The sequence below is a fragment of the Dipodomys merriami genome, unplaced genomic scaffold, assembly GCF_024711535.1.
Source record: "Dipodomys merriami isolate MVZ:Mamm:240054 unplaced genomic scaffold, mDipMer1.0.p SCAF_8, whole genome shotgun sequence".
Lineage (NCBI taxonomy): Eukaryota > Metazoa > Chordata > Mammalia > Rodentia > Heteromyidae > Dipodomys > Dipodomys merriami.
In genome coordinates, this window is record NW_027206401.1 from 30,437,271 (window position 1) to 30,455,492 (window position 18,222).

The following is an 18,222-nucleotide window of genomic DNA, read 5'->3' on the forward strand; positions in this document are numbered from 1 at the left end:
TAACAAGAGATGATACAAAGGAAGCAAAAAAAAATCACATAGTACATTAAAAACAACAACAACAAAGACTTCTTATGTCCATATCTTCGGGTTCATTTCACTTAGCATTATCTTATATGGTAACAATAATATAGGAGGTAATAATGCTTGACAAGAAATGTACTCATTACCTTACTCATGTAACTGTAATCCCTCTGTACAACATCTTTATAATAAAACAAAATTTAAAAAACAGGAGCATTCTTAGATATCATGGTCCTTAAAGTCCTCTTGGCCACTTGATCACTTTATTCTCCTTGGTATGTTTTCTTTTCTCTTTAGATGCTTTACATCCTTGCTTTCTAAATAGTGAACTTTTCCTGGTTCCCTAAGTAATACCATAGCTTCTCAACCTTGTTGCAGTCTCAAGCTCCTAACTTGAGGTAGAACTTTGATTTGTAGATATTTATTTATTTATTTATTTACTAGGCTTTGAATTCAGGGACTCATGTTTGCTAGGCAAGTACTCTACCCCTGAGCCATATCCTCAGCCTTCTTTGACTTTAATTGAGCCAACCTGGGCTATGATTCTCCTACTTGTTCCTCTTGCATAGCTCAGATGACCAGCATGGATCTCCATACCTGGCCTGTTTTTACAAGATAAGGGTCTCACTATCCTTTGCCCATATTATCCTCAAACCTCATCTCCACTTCTCAGTTTGATAGCTTTTGTTGATGTTGTTCAATTATGTACATATACAGATGTGTATCTCTCTCTCTGTGTATGTCACTTGAATTGGAAGTTATAAGTATATACTATATTTTTATCTATATATACACATTTGTATATAGTTGTCTAATGGGCATTATAAGTGTGGGAAGTCTAAAACTTGGCTACTTTTTTTTATTTTACCTTTCCTCTCAATATAGGAAAGCTAGATGTTTTTTGTTTTAGTTTTTGTTTTTCTTGGCCTCTTCTATTTTACTAGATGTGATTTTTCTATCCTTATTGTTTCTCATACCAAAAATGTTGAAGTTATATTGGTAACTTTCTTTTCTCACGTCTCAGAGCCAAATTGAAAGCATATACCGTTAATTAAATTCACAGAATTACATTCTGAACCTGACCACATCTCATATCATATGCAGTTACTAGACTACCAAAAATTACCATCATCTTTCTTCCAAATTATTCCACTTGGCTGCTCATTGTCTGACTGTTTCTAACTGTCATCATTTAGATCTTCAGCACAGGAAATAAAAGGCTTCTTACGCTTAAGCATTTTATTCATCTGCTCCACCTTTCAATGACTTCCTATCTCAATCAGAATAAAAGCTTTATTTTGGAATACTTAACCTTTAGATGATATAATACACTGATATAATTTGGATCTCTGGAAAAGGATAGATACTCTAAAAACCTAAAATATTTTTAAGTAGGAAAAAACATAGCTCTAAAACTGAATTACATATTGATGAAAAATCAGGTGAATTTTTCTACCAATTTTTTAGTCATCTCTTTAATTAGATCTTAAAGGTTCCTCTTGCTTTCTCAGAGCAATTTTCAAATCATTAGAAAAACAATCTTTGGAAATCCCTAACCTTGCTATTTACTTGAACTTTTATTATTTAATTTCTCATTATCCATGTTTTAAAAATACCCTAAGATATAATAAAAAGATTTATTGATATTACTAGAAGTTTAAATATTTTTTAATTAAGGTACTAGGATGTTTAATAATTATAAAACTAATTGAATGAAGCTTGCACTTGACATAATCACTGCCCTGAAATTACAGGTTTTTCCTTCTATAGAAAGAATTATAGGGGCTGGGGGTTTAGCCCAGCGGAATGGTGCCTGCCTGGTGTGCGTGAGGCCCTAGGTTCGGTCCTCAGCCCTGGAAAAAAAATAAGGAAAAAAGAAAGAAAGAATTATAGTAAATAGACCAATTGGTCTTAATTTGACCACAAACAGTTTAGTTAACTGACAGAAATGTAGCAGTCCTAGGGCTCAAACTTAGGCTCTGGGAGCTGATCCTGAGCGCTTTTTGGCTAAGCCTAGTGCTCTATTACTTGAGTCAAAGCTCTACTTCCAGCTTTTTGGTAGTTAAATAGACATAAGATCTCATGGAATTTCAGACCCAGGCTAGCTAAGAATTATGATCCTCAGATTTCAGCCTCCTGAATATTTAGGATTATAGGCATGAACCACCAGCATCAGGCTCTATAATTTCTCTTTTTACTTAAGCATTATAACAGCATAACATTTTCCATTTTGATGCAAAATATTATAGCCAGTGGGTATTTAAATTTTAGAAAATGATATATTCACTGTGTCAAAAAAACAAATTATGAAAATACAAACCAAATTTTCTTAGTTTCTTTTGGAATGACTGTGAAATGTTTGTTTTGTTTCTCATTACTTTCAGCAAGCTCCATTGCCAGGATTGGGTCAGATCCTCTCAAACTTGTACACGATGCTGTGGAGGAAACCACAGACTGGGTCTATGGCTTCTTTTCTTTGTTGTCTGACATCATCTCATCTGAGGCTGATGATGAAGATGATGATGTGGAAGAGGACATTGATAAAGGTACTGAGAATATAGAGTTAAATCTAACTGTTGGGACCAATATTAGATATGTGTGACAGTAATTTGTTAAGGTTTACCCAAATGAACACTTAGGTCAGGTTGAATCAATATATTTCTGAATAGTAAAGTATTTCAGTAAGCTGAAAAATAGACTAAATTGATCTCTATTTGATTTTCATGTTATAATTTATCTGCCAGTATGGAAAAATGTCAAAATTTGATGCTACTATTATGGGAGCATTATAATACAAAGAATCTTATTATACACACCTACAAGCCCATAATAGACACGTATATTTAATATACTTCTCTGAGAAAATATTGTGGCTATTTTTCAGGTTTATCTCCAGGAAGATTGAAATAAAAACATTAAAACTAAGAAATAGATATGCTTTATAACCTTACTTTTGTTCAGTGTCAAACAGCAGGAAACTATCTTATTAAATGCACAATTTAAATAGTCAATTTATTGAACCTAATTGAAGCATAGAGTGGAAGGACACATTCTAAATGTCACATAATTATTCAGCTCTCTCATATATATTAATGAATAAAAGGAAACAGCAAAATAAGCTCTTATATATAAGCTACCACTGAATGGGTATTGAAAGGACAAAGAACAGTGATTCTGTTGGCTAAATGACATATTTTCAGGTTAAGATTATTCACCAGAAATTATGTATTCAGACTTGGCTAACAGAAAAGCTCATATAGTGAGAGGCCTCTTCCATGATTTTGTCTGAATATATATTTGTTTTAGCACCATGACAAGTCACAATGATCAAGGAATTGAAATTATTATGATATATGATCTATAATGTATAATTTGGACCACAGCCACAATTTTATTGAACTCATAGAAATAAAGCTATCTCAAATAAAAGTACATAATCAAAGTTACCAGTTGAGAATTTGGAAAGCAAAATAAAAGAACTATGATTTTCAGACATAAGAGGGTTTTTAAGAGTAAATGGAAAAAAATGCACAACTAGCCATATTTCCCCATCTTAAGAAGTTTTCTAATTTAATATTTTTGTCTTCATTTAGGAGAAATAGAAGAGCCTCCCTTGAAAAAAAAAGGTTGGTTATTTTCACCTTTGAAAATATTTCTTTTCATAGTAATAATTGATTTTCAGTGTGACTCAATATATTTTACTTGTTTTGCTCCTTTAATTTTATTTTTAGTACAGAAGTTTTATTTAATGACAGCATCAAATTTTATACTGAGGAGCAATACTCAGTTTCTTCTGATGAAGCAGATCCTGCAATTTTTAAGTCGATTATTTTTTTATGTTGGTCATTGGGCTTGAACTCTGGGTCTGGGCATTGTCCCTCAGCTCTTTAGCTCAAGTCTAGTGCTCTACCACTTGAGCTACAGCGCCACTTCCAATATTCTGGTGGTTACTTTCCTGTCTAGCTAGCTTTAAACTGTGATCCTCAGATCTCAGCCTCCTGTGTAGCTAGGATTATAGGCGTGAGCTGCCAGCACCCGGATCATTATATAATATTTTGTAAAATATTTCTCATGCCAATTCTACATTTAAAATTTTGCTTTTAACATTATTAAGGAAGATATTTTATTTGTATACTTCTATCTCATCATATGCTATTTTATGTGTTTTATATTTAAATTTTTGGTTTAAGATTTTTTTTGGGGTCCGGTCGTGGGCCTGAACTCTGGGCCTGGGCACTGTCCCTCAGCAATTCAGCTCAAGGCTAGCGCTCTACCACTTGAGTCACAGTGCCACTTCGAGCTTTTTTCTTTTTGCTTATGTGGTGCTGAGGAATCAAACCCAGGGCTTCAGGCATGCAAGGCAAGCGCTCTACCACTGAGCCAACTTCCCAGCCCTTAAGATGTATTTTTATAATCTAAAATACTAATCTCTTAGAACATTTTTCTTCAAATGATTCTAAAACTCATTTCAATTTGTAGATATTCAATGTTTAGTCATTTTATATTAGCGAATTTACCAGGTGGGAATATATTTTACTTAACTCTCTTGTGTATACCTAAGGCATTTAATTTAAATGAACAAAATTTTTAGATTTATTTTCCAAGTTATTACTGTTCTTAGCCAAATAAAAGATCTACCAACTTGTTGTTTATGGGCCAAGCTAGAATTTCTAACTTGATGTGGAATAATGGTCCAGTCAGCTAAACTCAGGGTCACAGAATTGATTATTAAACAGGTTATTAATATGGATGAAATTTTTAATGCTAGTCTGTAACTGTATTGTTATATATAAATATAGCTTTAGGGCATTACATACACCTAGTGTTTTTATAATCATTATGAATATTTATTTTTCAACTTGTCAACTTTAAAATATGAAATACTGCTAAAAATCTCTCCATAAAAAGTGTCCAAAGCACAGAACCATTAGAAAATATCATATTTGTATCATGTAATTATCTAAAAGTTTTAAAATAAGAACACCAAATAACTCTGTAAATGCCATTTCCTGGATCCACAGTTATATGCTGTGGATAGGTGGGTATTTTGTTTATCTGGAATGGGTACTATCAAGAATAGTCTCATACCAACATACACATCACAGATATATTAAGCTCATTCTGTAAGGAGTATACAAATGTATACATTTTTTAAGAAATAATATGCTTTTCCAAAATCTACTTTCCTGAAAACATATCCAAATTTATAATAGTTTTACTGATACTTTCAAGATAAAGACAAATTTGATACATTGTCAAATTTCTAGAATGTCAACCCAAAATGATGCTAAAACAATGGGCCTCTGACCTTGTCTCATTTGTGCAGCTACTAAGCAAGAATTTATCATTCATTGTATCACTATAAGGTCATTATAAAAATAGCACATGACTATAATCCTAGCTACTCAGGAGACTAAGATCTGAAGTTCATTGTTCAAAGAAAGTCCATGAGAGTCTTATCTCCAAATTAACTACTAAAAGCCAGAGTGGTATTGTAGCCAAGTAATAAAACACTTCTTTGAGCAAAAAGCTCAAGGACAGCTCCTAGGCCCTGAGTTCAAGTCCCTACGCTGGCACAGACACCCAAATAGCTTCAATAAGTTTGCAACATATTTGTTATTAGGTGTTCATCCACCAAATATTAATGGAATGTAGCAATGTTGTTTTTGAATGACATTTACAGTAATCTTTAGATTACTGTAACCTTTAGATAATAAAATAATTTTAAACATTAAATTATTAGCAAATACTCAAGAGTCATGCCCAATGACACAGATGCTACATTCACTCTGAGACATACAAAGACGGGGGTCAGAGAGAGAGAGAATTCAGTAGGCTAAAAGAAAAATTAACTATATATGTCTACTCAGTGCAGGCATCTTTGGAGTTTTCTGTATTTTTCAAAAGTAAAATACTGGTTCATAACAAAAATACAATTTTTGTATGTCTAATATTAATATTCAATATTTCACTAACTTCCCTGACTTGTCAGATTAGGAAACATTCATAGAAAGTATAATTCTCTAGCAGGTATATAGCTTTAGATTGTTTTTGTACTAATACTTCTAAGTACAGTATAATGGATATTCTTATCTCCTTTTTACAGTTTATTCTTACCTAAATTTCATCTACAGTCAATCTGTATATTATAAGAATAATCATTATACAATTTGTGTACTCTCAAATATGTACTTTTAGAAGATAAGGATAATCTCTTAACCAGGAATTTTACTTTATAATGCTTTTTCCTGAGATCTAGCTTTAAAGTGAAGAAATAATAAATGTAGAATAGTAGTATTGTAGTGATTCAGAGCTAGGTACACCCAGAATTCTGTTGTTTTTGCTGCGCTAGGGATACCACCCAGGTTTTATACGTGTTAGGAAATCACTATTATCCAGCTGCACTCATAAGAAAAATACTTACTTTTTTGTTTTTTGGAAAGTTGGCTTTCTGTTTTAGTTTCCCTGGGATCTTACAAATTGTAGATCTATCTTTTGCCTTTGAGGGCAGCACCAGAAACGCCTTTATACTCTGTGTCCAACTGCTTGTCTGTCAGAATGAGGAACTGACCTGATGCCTGAGCATCGTGGTCCCTAACAAAGCCTGGTGTCCTGTATCCTGATGCATGCCTGTGACTGAGAAGCAGACTGCTCTTCTCAGAACAAGCAAATCACATTATCTGTACAGTCATGTTTTTGAATTGCCCCAAACTCTGCAAGTTGAAAGAGAAAAAAATGCTCACTAAATTTACACTTAGTTCTCTCATTGTGTACTTTCCTTACTTTATTGAACTCCACAATAGTTGCCTACGGTCAGAGTAAATGAGGAAGAGCTAGGCAATCTCAGCATCATAAATATTCAAGGCTTTAGCATTAGACCATTCAGAGGGCTGTATTACGTCCTTGGCCATAAGATGGATGAGTATGTATGCGTGCCAGAACTTTCATTGGCAACTTCTGTGGTTTGCACACCAGGCTGAACATTGTCTGGAAAATAATAATGCCTGAATAAAGAAGGAAGAATGGGTAAGTGACTAAAGTTATTGTAATTCATTGCCTCTCAATATTGGTTACTAGGTAGGCCCTAGTCACATTGTTCATCTTTGGATCTCTCTTTAGACTTACTTAGGTAAGTCTGTATCAATTCTCAATAATTGCTCTCAGACAACAAGAAGAACTTACTGCCCTAACTGCTCCCTGTCTCTCACTGCGATCATTGGATCTAACTCTGAATCTAACTCTGTCATTACAGACAGAGTATAGAGGGAGCTGGCATCAAGGAAAGTTCGATATAGGCATATAAACATATCTATGTATAATAGTGTACATAATTTCTTAGCCTCTGCCTGGGTGTTCCCTGTTACATTCTCTTCCTTCTTTAAGCAGCTCTTTCTTCTCTCTTGGCAAACATGGTCACCAGAATCTTGAAGCCAAAGTTACTTTACCTTAGTGACCCAGGAAAAGAAGCAGCTCTTTTCTAAGAAATATTTCCGTTGAAACAACTCAGTTGAATTTCGTTGACTTGTACTGAGTAACAAAGCACGGTTTGCTAAAAAAAAAAAAAAAAGATATAATGTGCAAATTTGTCAGAGCCTGCTAATGGGTCTATCCTGGGAACTAAAGAATGAGGTAACCTCAACCAAAGTACGGGCACTAAGTTAGGAAAGGGAGTAGTTCCTGAATCTCAAACATTACACCGATATTATAATTATGGATTGTAACAAGAACACGAGATAGACATACCCCTATTGTTTTAAATTCCACATTTGTTTACCTCCCCTCTTAGATAGGACATTGAAATCTCAGGGGCAGACCAATTACCAAGGAAGAGCAAGAGAGGAGATATGGATTGGGGTGGAGGAGAGCTAATGCTTATGGAATTTCTTTGATGAATGATGAAAATATTCTACAGTTGGTTGTGGTGATGCGTTCATAATTCTGAGAACAAGTAGAAAACATTAGATTGCACATTTTAAATAAATTATTTGAATGGTAAGTGAGGCATATCTAAATAAAACTATGTGACGTAACTCATCCCCTAAAAACAGAAATTTTAAAGTTTCAACAATATGTTTCTAAACAATAACCAAGGTAAGAGCCATTGCCATTCTAATAGTTAATTTGCAAAAGAAGAGGACTTGATACAATTTGAGGCCAGTTGAAGATAAGTGAATTCCTCTTCCTTTTGTTTACATATCGTGACTACTGTATATAAACTTACTGTAAGAAAAAAAATAGAAAAGGGCAAAGTAGGGCATGGGTGTGGTGACATGTGTATAATTCCAGAGATTAGACAATTACAGTTGGCAAAGTTAGCAAGACCTGATTCAACAAGTAAACATGGCATAGTGGGGCACTTCTGTAGTTCCAGATCTACTGGATGCTAGGTGGGGAAATCTGGTTTTAGACTGGCCCTAAGCAAAACAACAACAACAAACCTGTAAAAAAAATTAAAAGGAAAAAATGGCCTGAATCCTGGTTCAAGTGATACAGACACCCCTAATAAGGCAAGACCCTAAGTTCAAACAACAATGTAAAAAAATCCAGAAAGAAAAGAAAAGAATGAATGATAAAGTACAATGTCACATTGACCTGGATTGTTGAAGTATAGATAATTAACATTCCTCAATCAAAGTAGTGACATTGATCAAGGGACTTTTTTTTTTTCTTGTCGGTTGTGGGGCTTGAACCTTGGCCCTGGGTTCTGTTGCTCAGCTCTTTAGCTCAAGGCTAGCTCTCTACCACTTGAACCACAGCACTATTTCTGGCTTTCTGGTGGTTTATTTGAGATGAGAGCCTCACAGACTTTCCTGCCCGGGCTGGCTTTGAACTTCCATCCTCAGATCTCAGCCTCCTGACTAGCTAGGATTACAGGTGTGAGCCACTGGTGCCCGGCTTGATCAAGAGGCATTATCCTCAAACTGACATGTTGAATTGAAACTTTTTTTTTTTTTTTTTTTTTTTTTGTCGGTCGTGGGGCTTGAACTCTGGGCTTGGGCGCTGTCCCTCAGCTCTTCAGCTCAAGGCGAGTGCTCTACCACTTGAGCTATAGCGCCACTTCCTGAATTGAAACTTTTTGAACTACTTCTTGATAATAAAAAAGTCACGTAGAAAACTAATAATAAAATTCCCAAGAAAACTCAAGAAAATAAATAACTAGATAATGTTCTTCAACACAATATATCAAAATTTGAAACATGATTGAGGCAAGCTGCAAAGAAGAAGGAAAGGAGGTACTAGTCAGGGATCTCTTGCAGGTTTGACCTCTTCTGGTTAAGTCACTTAACCTTGGTGCCTTCTAATCTTCACATTTGTAAAACAAAGATGCTGGATTTACTGACCTACACATCCTTTTGAGCTATCATGCTTCTGGCTCTAATTAAGTCATGTGGTTAGACTTTATTACGTATCAAGAATTTCATCTGTACTATATCCTTACAACTCAAAAGTACAACTCAAGCAGCAACTTTTACATGAGCTGGGGGCTATCTGAAAATCCAGCCTGCATGCACGTACCTTCACCAAGTCACAATCTGCATTTTAAGATCTCCAGGAGATTCATATGCACATGAAAATTTGAGAGGCATTGAGCTAGACAGTAATTCCCACTTCTGACTGTGGCTCTGAAATCAACTGAAAGCTTATCTAAATTGCAGATCCTATGTCTCCTCAGCATGAAAGACCCATTGATTAGGTTTGCAGCTCTGGAATAGGTTTTAAATCTCCCCAGATGATTCTGATGAACAGCCCACATTGATCTTGTCTAGTATATCACCAAGTTTGAAGCACATACCCTAACTCCAGCCAATGTCTCCTCTGTAACTGTAAACTACACTGGTAATTACTTAACAAAAGATCTTATTTGAAATCACTTCCATCTGTCTGGTTCATGCTCACTTGGGAAAGTATATTTCATTTTATAAATAAAGAAAATAAAACCTAAAATGGGGAAATAGCTAACCTAAGACTATAGAGTTGCAAAAAAAAATGAGATTATATAGATATTGTTGTAACATGTTCAGTTTAGAGATGTAGAGATTTTCTCGGGACATTATTTGAGACTGTTTTTATGCAAATGTTTTACTTGTATTACTAAATAATAATAAAGTATAAAAAATAAACACACTATTTTATATTTATGAGCTTGAACGTCTCTGTAGAAAGATACCGTGAAGATATCTGCCTACCACCATATCCACTATATAAATGTAAATAATATAAGTGTAAATATAATATAAATATAAAATAAGTGTAAACAATAGGTGTTTCAAAGAAGTAAGCACTGTCATTATCACACTTTTTATTCATGGTACACAGTGCACTTCTTTGAAAACTTATTAGTCTGGATAACAGAAAAAGTATCAGAAAATGCAGATACCTGAACATATTTGGTATATTTGTCTAAAATATTGAGAGTTCCTTAGCATTATTCAATTAGATACTAAAATTAACTACATTTGCTCAGTCATTTATGATAATTATTTTTGTGTCCTAGTGATAATTAGCAAAATCATACAAATAGACACTGTGTTCAAATGCGTAAGTAAATTAAATTTTTAATATTAAAAAGAAAAAATTAGAAAAGAGCCTTTTTATCTTATTCTTGTGAGATATCTAGAGAAAACAAAGATAAAAGGCATTCTTTGAAATCCACAGCCCACATAATAATTTAATAAACTGGGTTGTCATTTTGAATCAGGGGATAGTTGCCTTGGTGACAGAGATTATCCTTTTAACTTCTTGTTTCTGTCATACATTGATTACATTTTGAATTTATTAATAGAGCAACGCATTCATAGATAAAAATACTTGCTTTAAACTGGTCATGCATGTCTAAAACAAAATTATAAAGTACTCAACAATGAGTTTTGTTAAGATAATAAATAGATAAAAGCTATTTGTCATAAGCAAAAGTACATGTAATAAAACAAAGTGACTTAGAGGAACCTAACTATGAAATAAATTCATTTTTTAGAAGCCATTTATTGCCTTCTATTTTCACTACCACTAGCTATTGTTGCTACCACCACCATCCACAAAGCTTGTTACCCATACTCTTTCTTTGCAACGATCAAGTAGAAGTCATGCTCAGATTATTGGAAATATCTAAAGACCTAATTAATGATTGCCATGCCACTGTGGTAACCATAGGACTAAGATAAATACATTCTGACAGCAATCAATGGAGTGAATTTTCAATGCAAATTTGGAAGTTTTGGGGATTTTGTCTATTAATTATATATTTTAATGTATAATTAGTATGTAATATGCACCAAGTGAACTAGAAAATACACTGAAAATACCATTTGGGGAAACTAAACAGGTTCAGAAAAGTCTGTACTTATTTCCACAGATGTCCACCAACAGCATATTTGCCAAATCTCAAATTTTACATTACATATATATATATATCATACACCATAAATACATAAACAAATAGTAGGCAAAAAGAAGGCAGACTTTATTGTAATTAGTCTATTCACTAACAGGAAATGTTAGATAAATGTAACAATAACAAAAAGTGAATGAAGGAAATAGAAATTTGGAGGAATACATTTTTTTAAATTAATTTACTAACTTATTGTTGTTATAGAGGTGATGTACAGAGGAATTACAGTTCCATGAGTCAGGTAATGACTATATTGAGGAATAAGAAGTTTTGTACACTTTTTTTAAAGTGAGATGAAGTAGCATATTCTAATTTAAAACTAGAACGTGTAACAGTCATGAAGATGTCAACATTTTATTATAAGTATAATACACTCATTTGTTGTCATGTGTCTATATCTGCATTCAGCCTACATAGTCATAAATAATATATTAGCTTCAAGGAGGAGAGTATCATTCTCTTCTTATTCTTCATTAGTATTGAATAATGCACTCTTCTAGAAAAATATTTATGAATATAACAAAAAGTATAAGACATATAGTAGTTGCTTGAATAAAATTTGGTATATTTTAATAAACATCTATGATGTATTAACGTATTGAGAAATATTCATGCTGTCCTCAAGTTGACCATCATTTAGCTTCTTTCTCAGTGTTGCAGAAAAAGGAAATATGAAAAACTTTTGAATAAATTTTGTAGTTTCAAAATATTCAGACATTTATATTATTTCAATAAATAGAAAATTCTTCAACGTCTCCCTCCATTTCATATAAGGTAAAACAAGTATTTACTTTCTGTACTTCTGGGGATCAAACTTAGGCCCTCTTTTATGCTAGGCAAGGGCTCAATACCAATAAACTTCATCTATAGCCCTACAAATCATCTTCAATCAATTTAGTAGACATGTAGAGTTGTACCATAAAGAGCAGGTAAGACATAATCCACCTTTTTCGCCTAAACCTTTTTCTTTTAAGTGTGATCAAATAGTGATTTATTTCAAGTTGGTAACCAGGTAGTTATTCTTTGTCAATCATCCTGTATGGTATTAAACTTTAGTGTGGAGCAAAATAGACATTAATCTTGCCATTGTCAAAGTTTCTACTTACTGAGAAGTACAAGTAATAGTAAGATAACAGCCAATGTCCACGTGGTACTTGACATTCCAGAGATTCTCTACATTTGACTTATTTTAATCCTAAAGTAAACCTATGAGGTGGGTACTTATTAACATCATTTTATGGATGAAGAAAGGAAATTTACACAGCTGGTAATGGGGCTGAGATTTGAAGTGGCCACAGTGTCTCCAGTACCAGTTAATTACCTTTAACACTAAATATTAGAAATAACAATATTTTGTATAGATCTTATAAAAAAATCATGCCAGTCTTTATTTTGCAGTCAGAGTAGATGATATTTGTAGGCACTAGCTGCTTATGTGTGTAATACCGGAGAACACTAAGATAGCAATTCAAAGTAAGCCAGGGGATAATGGTTTATAAGACTCATCTTAAATTGCTGATCACACTGGTCATCCCACAATAGGATGAGATCTGTGGTCCACATCTGCGCAGGCAAAAAGGAGGATGCTATCTGAAAAATAACCAGACCATAAAGGGCTGAAGGCATAGCTTAAGTGGTAGATTACCTACCACTTAAGTAAGTTCAAGGCCTTAAGTTCAAACGTTAGTACTTCCCCTCTCAAAAAGATGGTAATTTATATTAGAATATAATAGATTTATAAATTTATAAATGTAATAGATTTATGACATCTTTCAAATGGAGATGAAAACAAATCACTGTAATCTAGAAATGAGTAATCACAAAAACAAATTTTAGTTATTTTCAAGCTATAATAAATCATTATATCTTCTTTGTTTTCTATAAACTCAAAATCTCTCATATTGGTTGACATTAAACTTAAAAGTCCAGTCTGAGTATATTTCATTATCTCCATTGAATACTAAAAGATAGAAATTAAGTTTAAATTATTTGATTCCTTAAATGAAGGAAAGCTATAGATATATCAAAAAGTTAGCAACATAAATTTTTTCTGGTAACTTCAAGTTTTTACTTTAGAGTGAGAAATGAATAAGAATCTAAAAGGAGACACCTAATGTTTTCTCCAGTTCTCTCTTTATAAGCCATGTTAAAAAACATTAGTAAATAAGACATAGTAAAAGAAACAGGAAAATGTTGCCTCATTCTGTGGAAAGACCTTGCTTTCCTCTCTGTTAGTGATTTGTATAACATGGCAAGACTACCAGTGTTGCAGCATAACAAAGGGATTGTTACCTAACACATTGGGATTTATGGCTACTCGCACATCTGGATTGAAATACTTTTATCAATTTTCCTTCTAAATCACAAAACATTTAGTATTTTCCAGTTGCAATCAAAGCTTCGATTCCATCAGGTGCAGATACTTAACAAACCTTTCAGAGCCATTTGACTATTGACTTTTTTCTATTTCCAAAACACCTATATTTGGAGGCAAATAATAGGACTATCCTTTTCTCTGTCACTTGTATTCAGATTTGGTTTATGTTTAAATACTCTGTTCTTTAAAGCATGATTTTATTTTATTTTAGTTTTTTTTGTCAGTAGTGGGGCTTGAACTCAGGGCTTGAGTACTGTCTCTGTGCTCTTTTGCTCAACGTTGGTGCTCTCCCCCTTTGAGCCATAGTTCTACATCTGGTTTTCTGGTGGTTAGGTGGAGATAAGAGTCTCAGGGACTTTCCTGACTGGGCTGGCTTTGGTCCATGATCCTCATATCTCAGCCTCCTAAGGAGCTAGGATTATAGGCTTAAGCCACCAGTGTCCCAAGTAAAGAGTGATTTTTAAATACAGCTTTATGCACATCATTTTCATGTTACAGGAAGCTTAGATAAATTATTACAATTAAGTGCTGGTATTACCATCACATATGAAAGTTTGTTTCCTGTAACCTCTCTTTGAAACTTTTTGAAAACCTCTGAAAACCAAAAGGCAATAAATGCTTTTTTAACACTGACCTGAATTATTTAAAGTTAACTATCCAGTGTTGTACAAAGGATCCTATACTGGCTCATTGGAGGTAACAAATTAGACATGGTCTGTGTATGAGAACAGTGTCTGTCTCAAGTCTAAATTGGTAACATGCTGTTATTCAGTGGCACAGGAGCCTGAATGGTCATCATTTCCTGGCTAAGTTTCAAGGAGACAAGTTGGGACACCATGCATGGGGGTCACTGGCTCCTTCTGACATCTAATAGCCACAGGAAGTAATGCCAGAGATAGAACCTGATCTCTAAGGAAAATGAGATGGAGCTAGAAAACAGGCAGAGCTATTTAATTTCTCTTTAAGTCTGAATCATGGAATGCATTTCTTATGCTTGGTTTGAGCTGCAGACATGAGTTACCCCTATTCTACTTATTATACAAGAAAAAAAAATTATCTGAAATAAATTACCTGAAATAAATGACCAGTTTTTCTAACTAATTCTACTCATTTTATTTGTGTATGTGTTTAATAAGTGATGAAGTACATCAGCCAACCAATGTTTATCTTCTACTTTAGAGTCCCTTTCCATGTTTTTAGAGTGGAGTTTAAAGAATATATTCATCCCTCCCCTGTCTTCCTTTTCCTTAATTGATAATCTCTTTGTTCACTAATAGAGACTGCTTTCCTACATGTTGTTCACTGTGGTATTTCCATGCATACATTAGAGTGTATATTGATCATATCCAGTCACCGTTCTTCCTAACCTACTGTATCTTTCCTAATCCCTTATCACTCTCTTACTTTCGAAGATCAGCCCTGACAGTTTTCATTTGATAGAGAACATGTTTGCCATTCTGTGTCCAAATTCATATAATGTCCATGTTCATCTATATTACTGCTAGTGACAGGAACTCCTGCTTCATAGCTGACTAAATACTCAAGTGCTTTCTCAAATGCTGAGATCAACCACGTCACTCAGGGACAAGAATAGATTCAGATCAGTGTTCTTCATTCAATTTTTCTGAGATTTTTTTCCCCCTTGTTTGTTTCCAAATTCCAGAATGGACCTTTGCTAGTTTCTATTCTGATTACAGTCTTATAGTTACCCATTTAAGCCTTATCCAAGAGCATATATAGAATTATGAGCACACTCACACACAAATACACACACACACACACACACACACACACACACACACACACACACACACACACACACACACACACACACACACACACACACAGATCTGAAAGTATTGCCCCAAATCCCTTTTTAGGCAAAATGAACTCCAGTTGAGTTCCAAAATAAGCAGCCTACTAACACTTGTCACTGCCTTAATCTGTATTGGCTAATGACATGATTCCTATATGTTCATGCATGGTAAGCACATTGTATGTGGTTAGTCCAGTTGGGGGCTATGAGCATCAGATGGGTAGAATCCAGGAAGTCTACTAAATAGCTTAGGAGGCTCATAATAGTCTCAATCTATCTCTCAATGGTTCACTGATCTGAGAATTTATAGGGCTAAGGCACGAAACATTGCCATACAACAGATTTTAGAGCTATTACTGAGAAGAAGAAGAAGTTGTCACAGCCCTTTGGAGATCTTCTATTGAAACTTGGAGAAGTTTTTTCATAAGTGATTTTTTTTGCCATATTGTAATTCAGGGATGATATGAAGGTTGATGAGTGGAACTGTGGATATTAAAATGATTGATAAATGGTGAGAATTTAAGGAAGATAATGTTGATAGTAGTGATTACCTCCTTAATAGTTCTCATTTCTGAAGATATGTAGGTTTTGCCTTTAGCAGATTCTGGAAAAATCACAAAAATGTAAATTCAAATTTAAAATGAAAAATGTAAACCTACATAGTTACTTGTGTCATCTCATAACTTTTGTTGAATAAAGTAATGATAAATAAATAATTAACATTTTCCAAGATGAAACATTATATTTTAAGATTAAGTCACTTTACAGAGGTAGTGATCACATTTGCAAACCTTAAATTCAAATATACTTCTATCATTTAAAATTAATTGCAAATTCAGATTTAACTCCATTTTCTAAGACTTTGCAATGCAGGTAAACTGAATCTAGAAGCAAATGAACTACATTTTTAAACCTGACCTTTAGAAAAAATTTCACAAGTAACTTTTTCTATGAAATGTATCCTTATTTACTTGAAGTAATTATTGGTTAAATTCAGTGCCAAATACTTATTGTAAACATAGCTTAAGTGAACTCTTCTAAGATGTATTTCCTGTTACATAATGGTTACAGTTTATTTCACAAATTCTTCATTTAATACCTCAAACTAAGACTTCTAAAATTGAAATCACATTCATATTTGTATTGTGAGTAATTGAAATAAAACATAATTATAGTTGGTGAAAAATTTTAATGCTGAAAGTATACAGTTTTAAGCTTTTACAGGTAACTTTGATTATTGGACTGGCCCTAGCTTTTTTCTTATTTTAAATAAATAAGTTGTTTATATATCAACATGTAACAAAGATTCAAATGTCAATAACTTTGCTAGACACAAAAACATATACTGTGTGACGGAATTAAAAAGTCATAGCTATGGTCTAATTTAAATTTTATATTTTTAAACAAAACGTTTTAAAATTATTCTTTATTTTTCTAGAAATACATAAAGGAAAGACTGAAAAGCCAGAGAAACCTGAAAGGAAAATACAAACTAAAGGTAAGTGTTGCATTTTATGTTTATTTAATTATGTATATATTATATATACATATATATATAGTCGTATATATGCTATATTTTTAACTGAGACTGACCTTTGCTAGGTAAAATACCATTTGTACAATGTATGAATCCCTTATTATTCTTGCATTTTAGGGAATATTTTTCTCTGTAATTTTAAATGAAAGAATAAAAGAATATTAGTAGTAGTTTGACTTCTTAAAAAACGTTATTATTTTCACAAGTAAATTTACTCCTCAATTAATTTCAGGCATAAATACATGAGTGTATACTTTTTAATGATTGGCATCCAAGCAAGTTCATCTATGACAATTTTCTAATTAGTTACAACTGGCTCTTATAAACTAAATAGTTCCACAGGTAAATATTTGTGGCTTGTGGTATATTGTGACAATATTTTTGCTCTCTTCCTATGACTAATGAGCCAGATTTCATTTCTTTTTCACCATGAATTTCTCAAGCCATGTAATGACTTCACAGTCTTTGATGCAGAAAGGTCAAGGCACTGTGTTACCTCTCTGAAGAAGGCTGTGTCTTGTAGCTTTTCCCCACATCTCAGGGTAAACGGACAATGACAGCATGATGAATCGCATTCCTTTCACTGAACTGAGTCCAGGAACTGCAGCTTTGCAACAGAAACGTCTTAACCATGACCAGTATTGCCTTGCTTAACTAACAGGCAGCACTTTTCTGTGGGTAATCCATATAGTTACAAAAATATTAAACAGGAATTGGGGAAGGGGGAAGAGTACAGGCATAAGGGATAGAGGCGAATGATGGAAAGGTTGACACTTGTCAAGACACATTGTATTCATAACCAGCTTTGTTGAATGGCACCTCCTTTGAATAACTCCCTAAAAAGAATAACAAAAGAATGAAAGAAACTTGTAGAAATAAACTCATTCCAAAGGAGCATATTTCTAAGCATTCTCACATTTTCCTAATAGTTATGCCTGCCTTCGGATGAGCCAGGACAAAATATTACAATCTCAATCATTACCCTTGATGTGGCATATCTGAAACAAATTCTCTGGAACAAAAATAAAATATTTTACAATATTTATTATGTAAAATTGGCTATGAAAATTACCTGTCAT

General features: G+C 33.5%; 1 protein-coding gene across 1 annotated transcript in view; it reads left to right on the forward strand.

Moving 5' to 3' along the window:
- Window positions 1-18,222, forward strand: part of LOC138819101 (triadin-like) — a 97,658-nt gene that overhangs the window by 58,610 nt on the left and 20,826 nt on the right. The window contains exons 3-5 of the mRNA XM_070010369.1: window positions 2,409-2,570; window positions 3,618-3,650; window positions 17,045-17,104. Of these exons, the coding sequence (XP_069866470.1) occupies window positions 2,409-2,570; window positions 3,618-3,650; window positions 17,045-17,104 (255 nt within the window). The remainder of the gene's footprint in view (window positions 1-2,408; window positions 2,571-3,617; window positions 3,651-17,044; window positions 17,105-18,222) is intronic.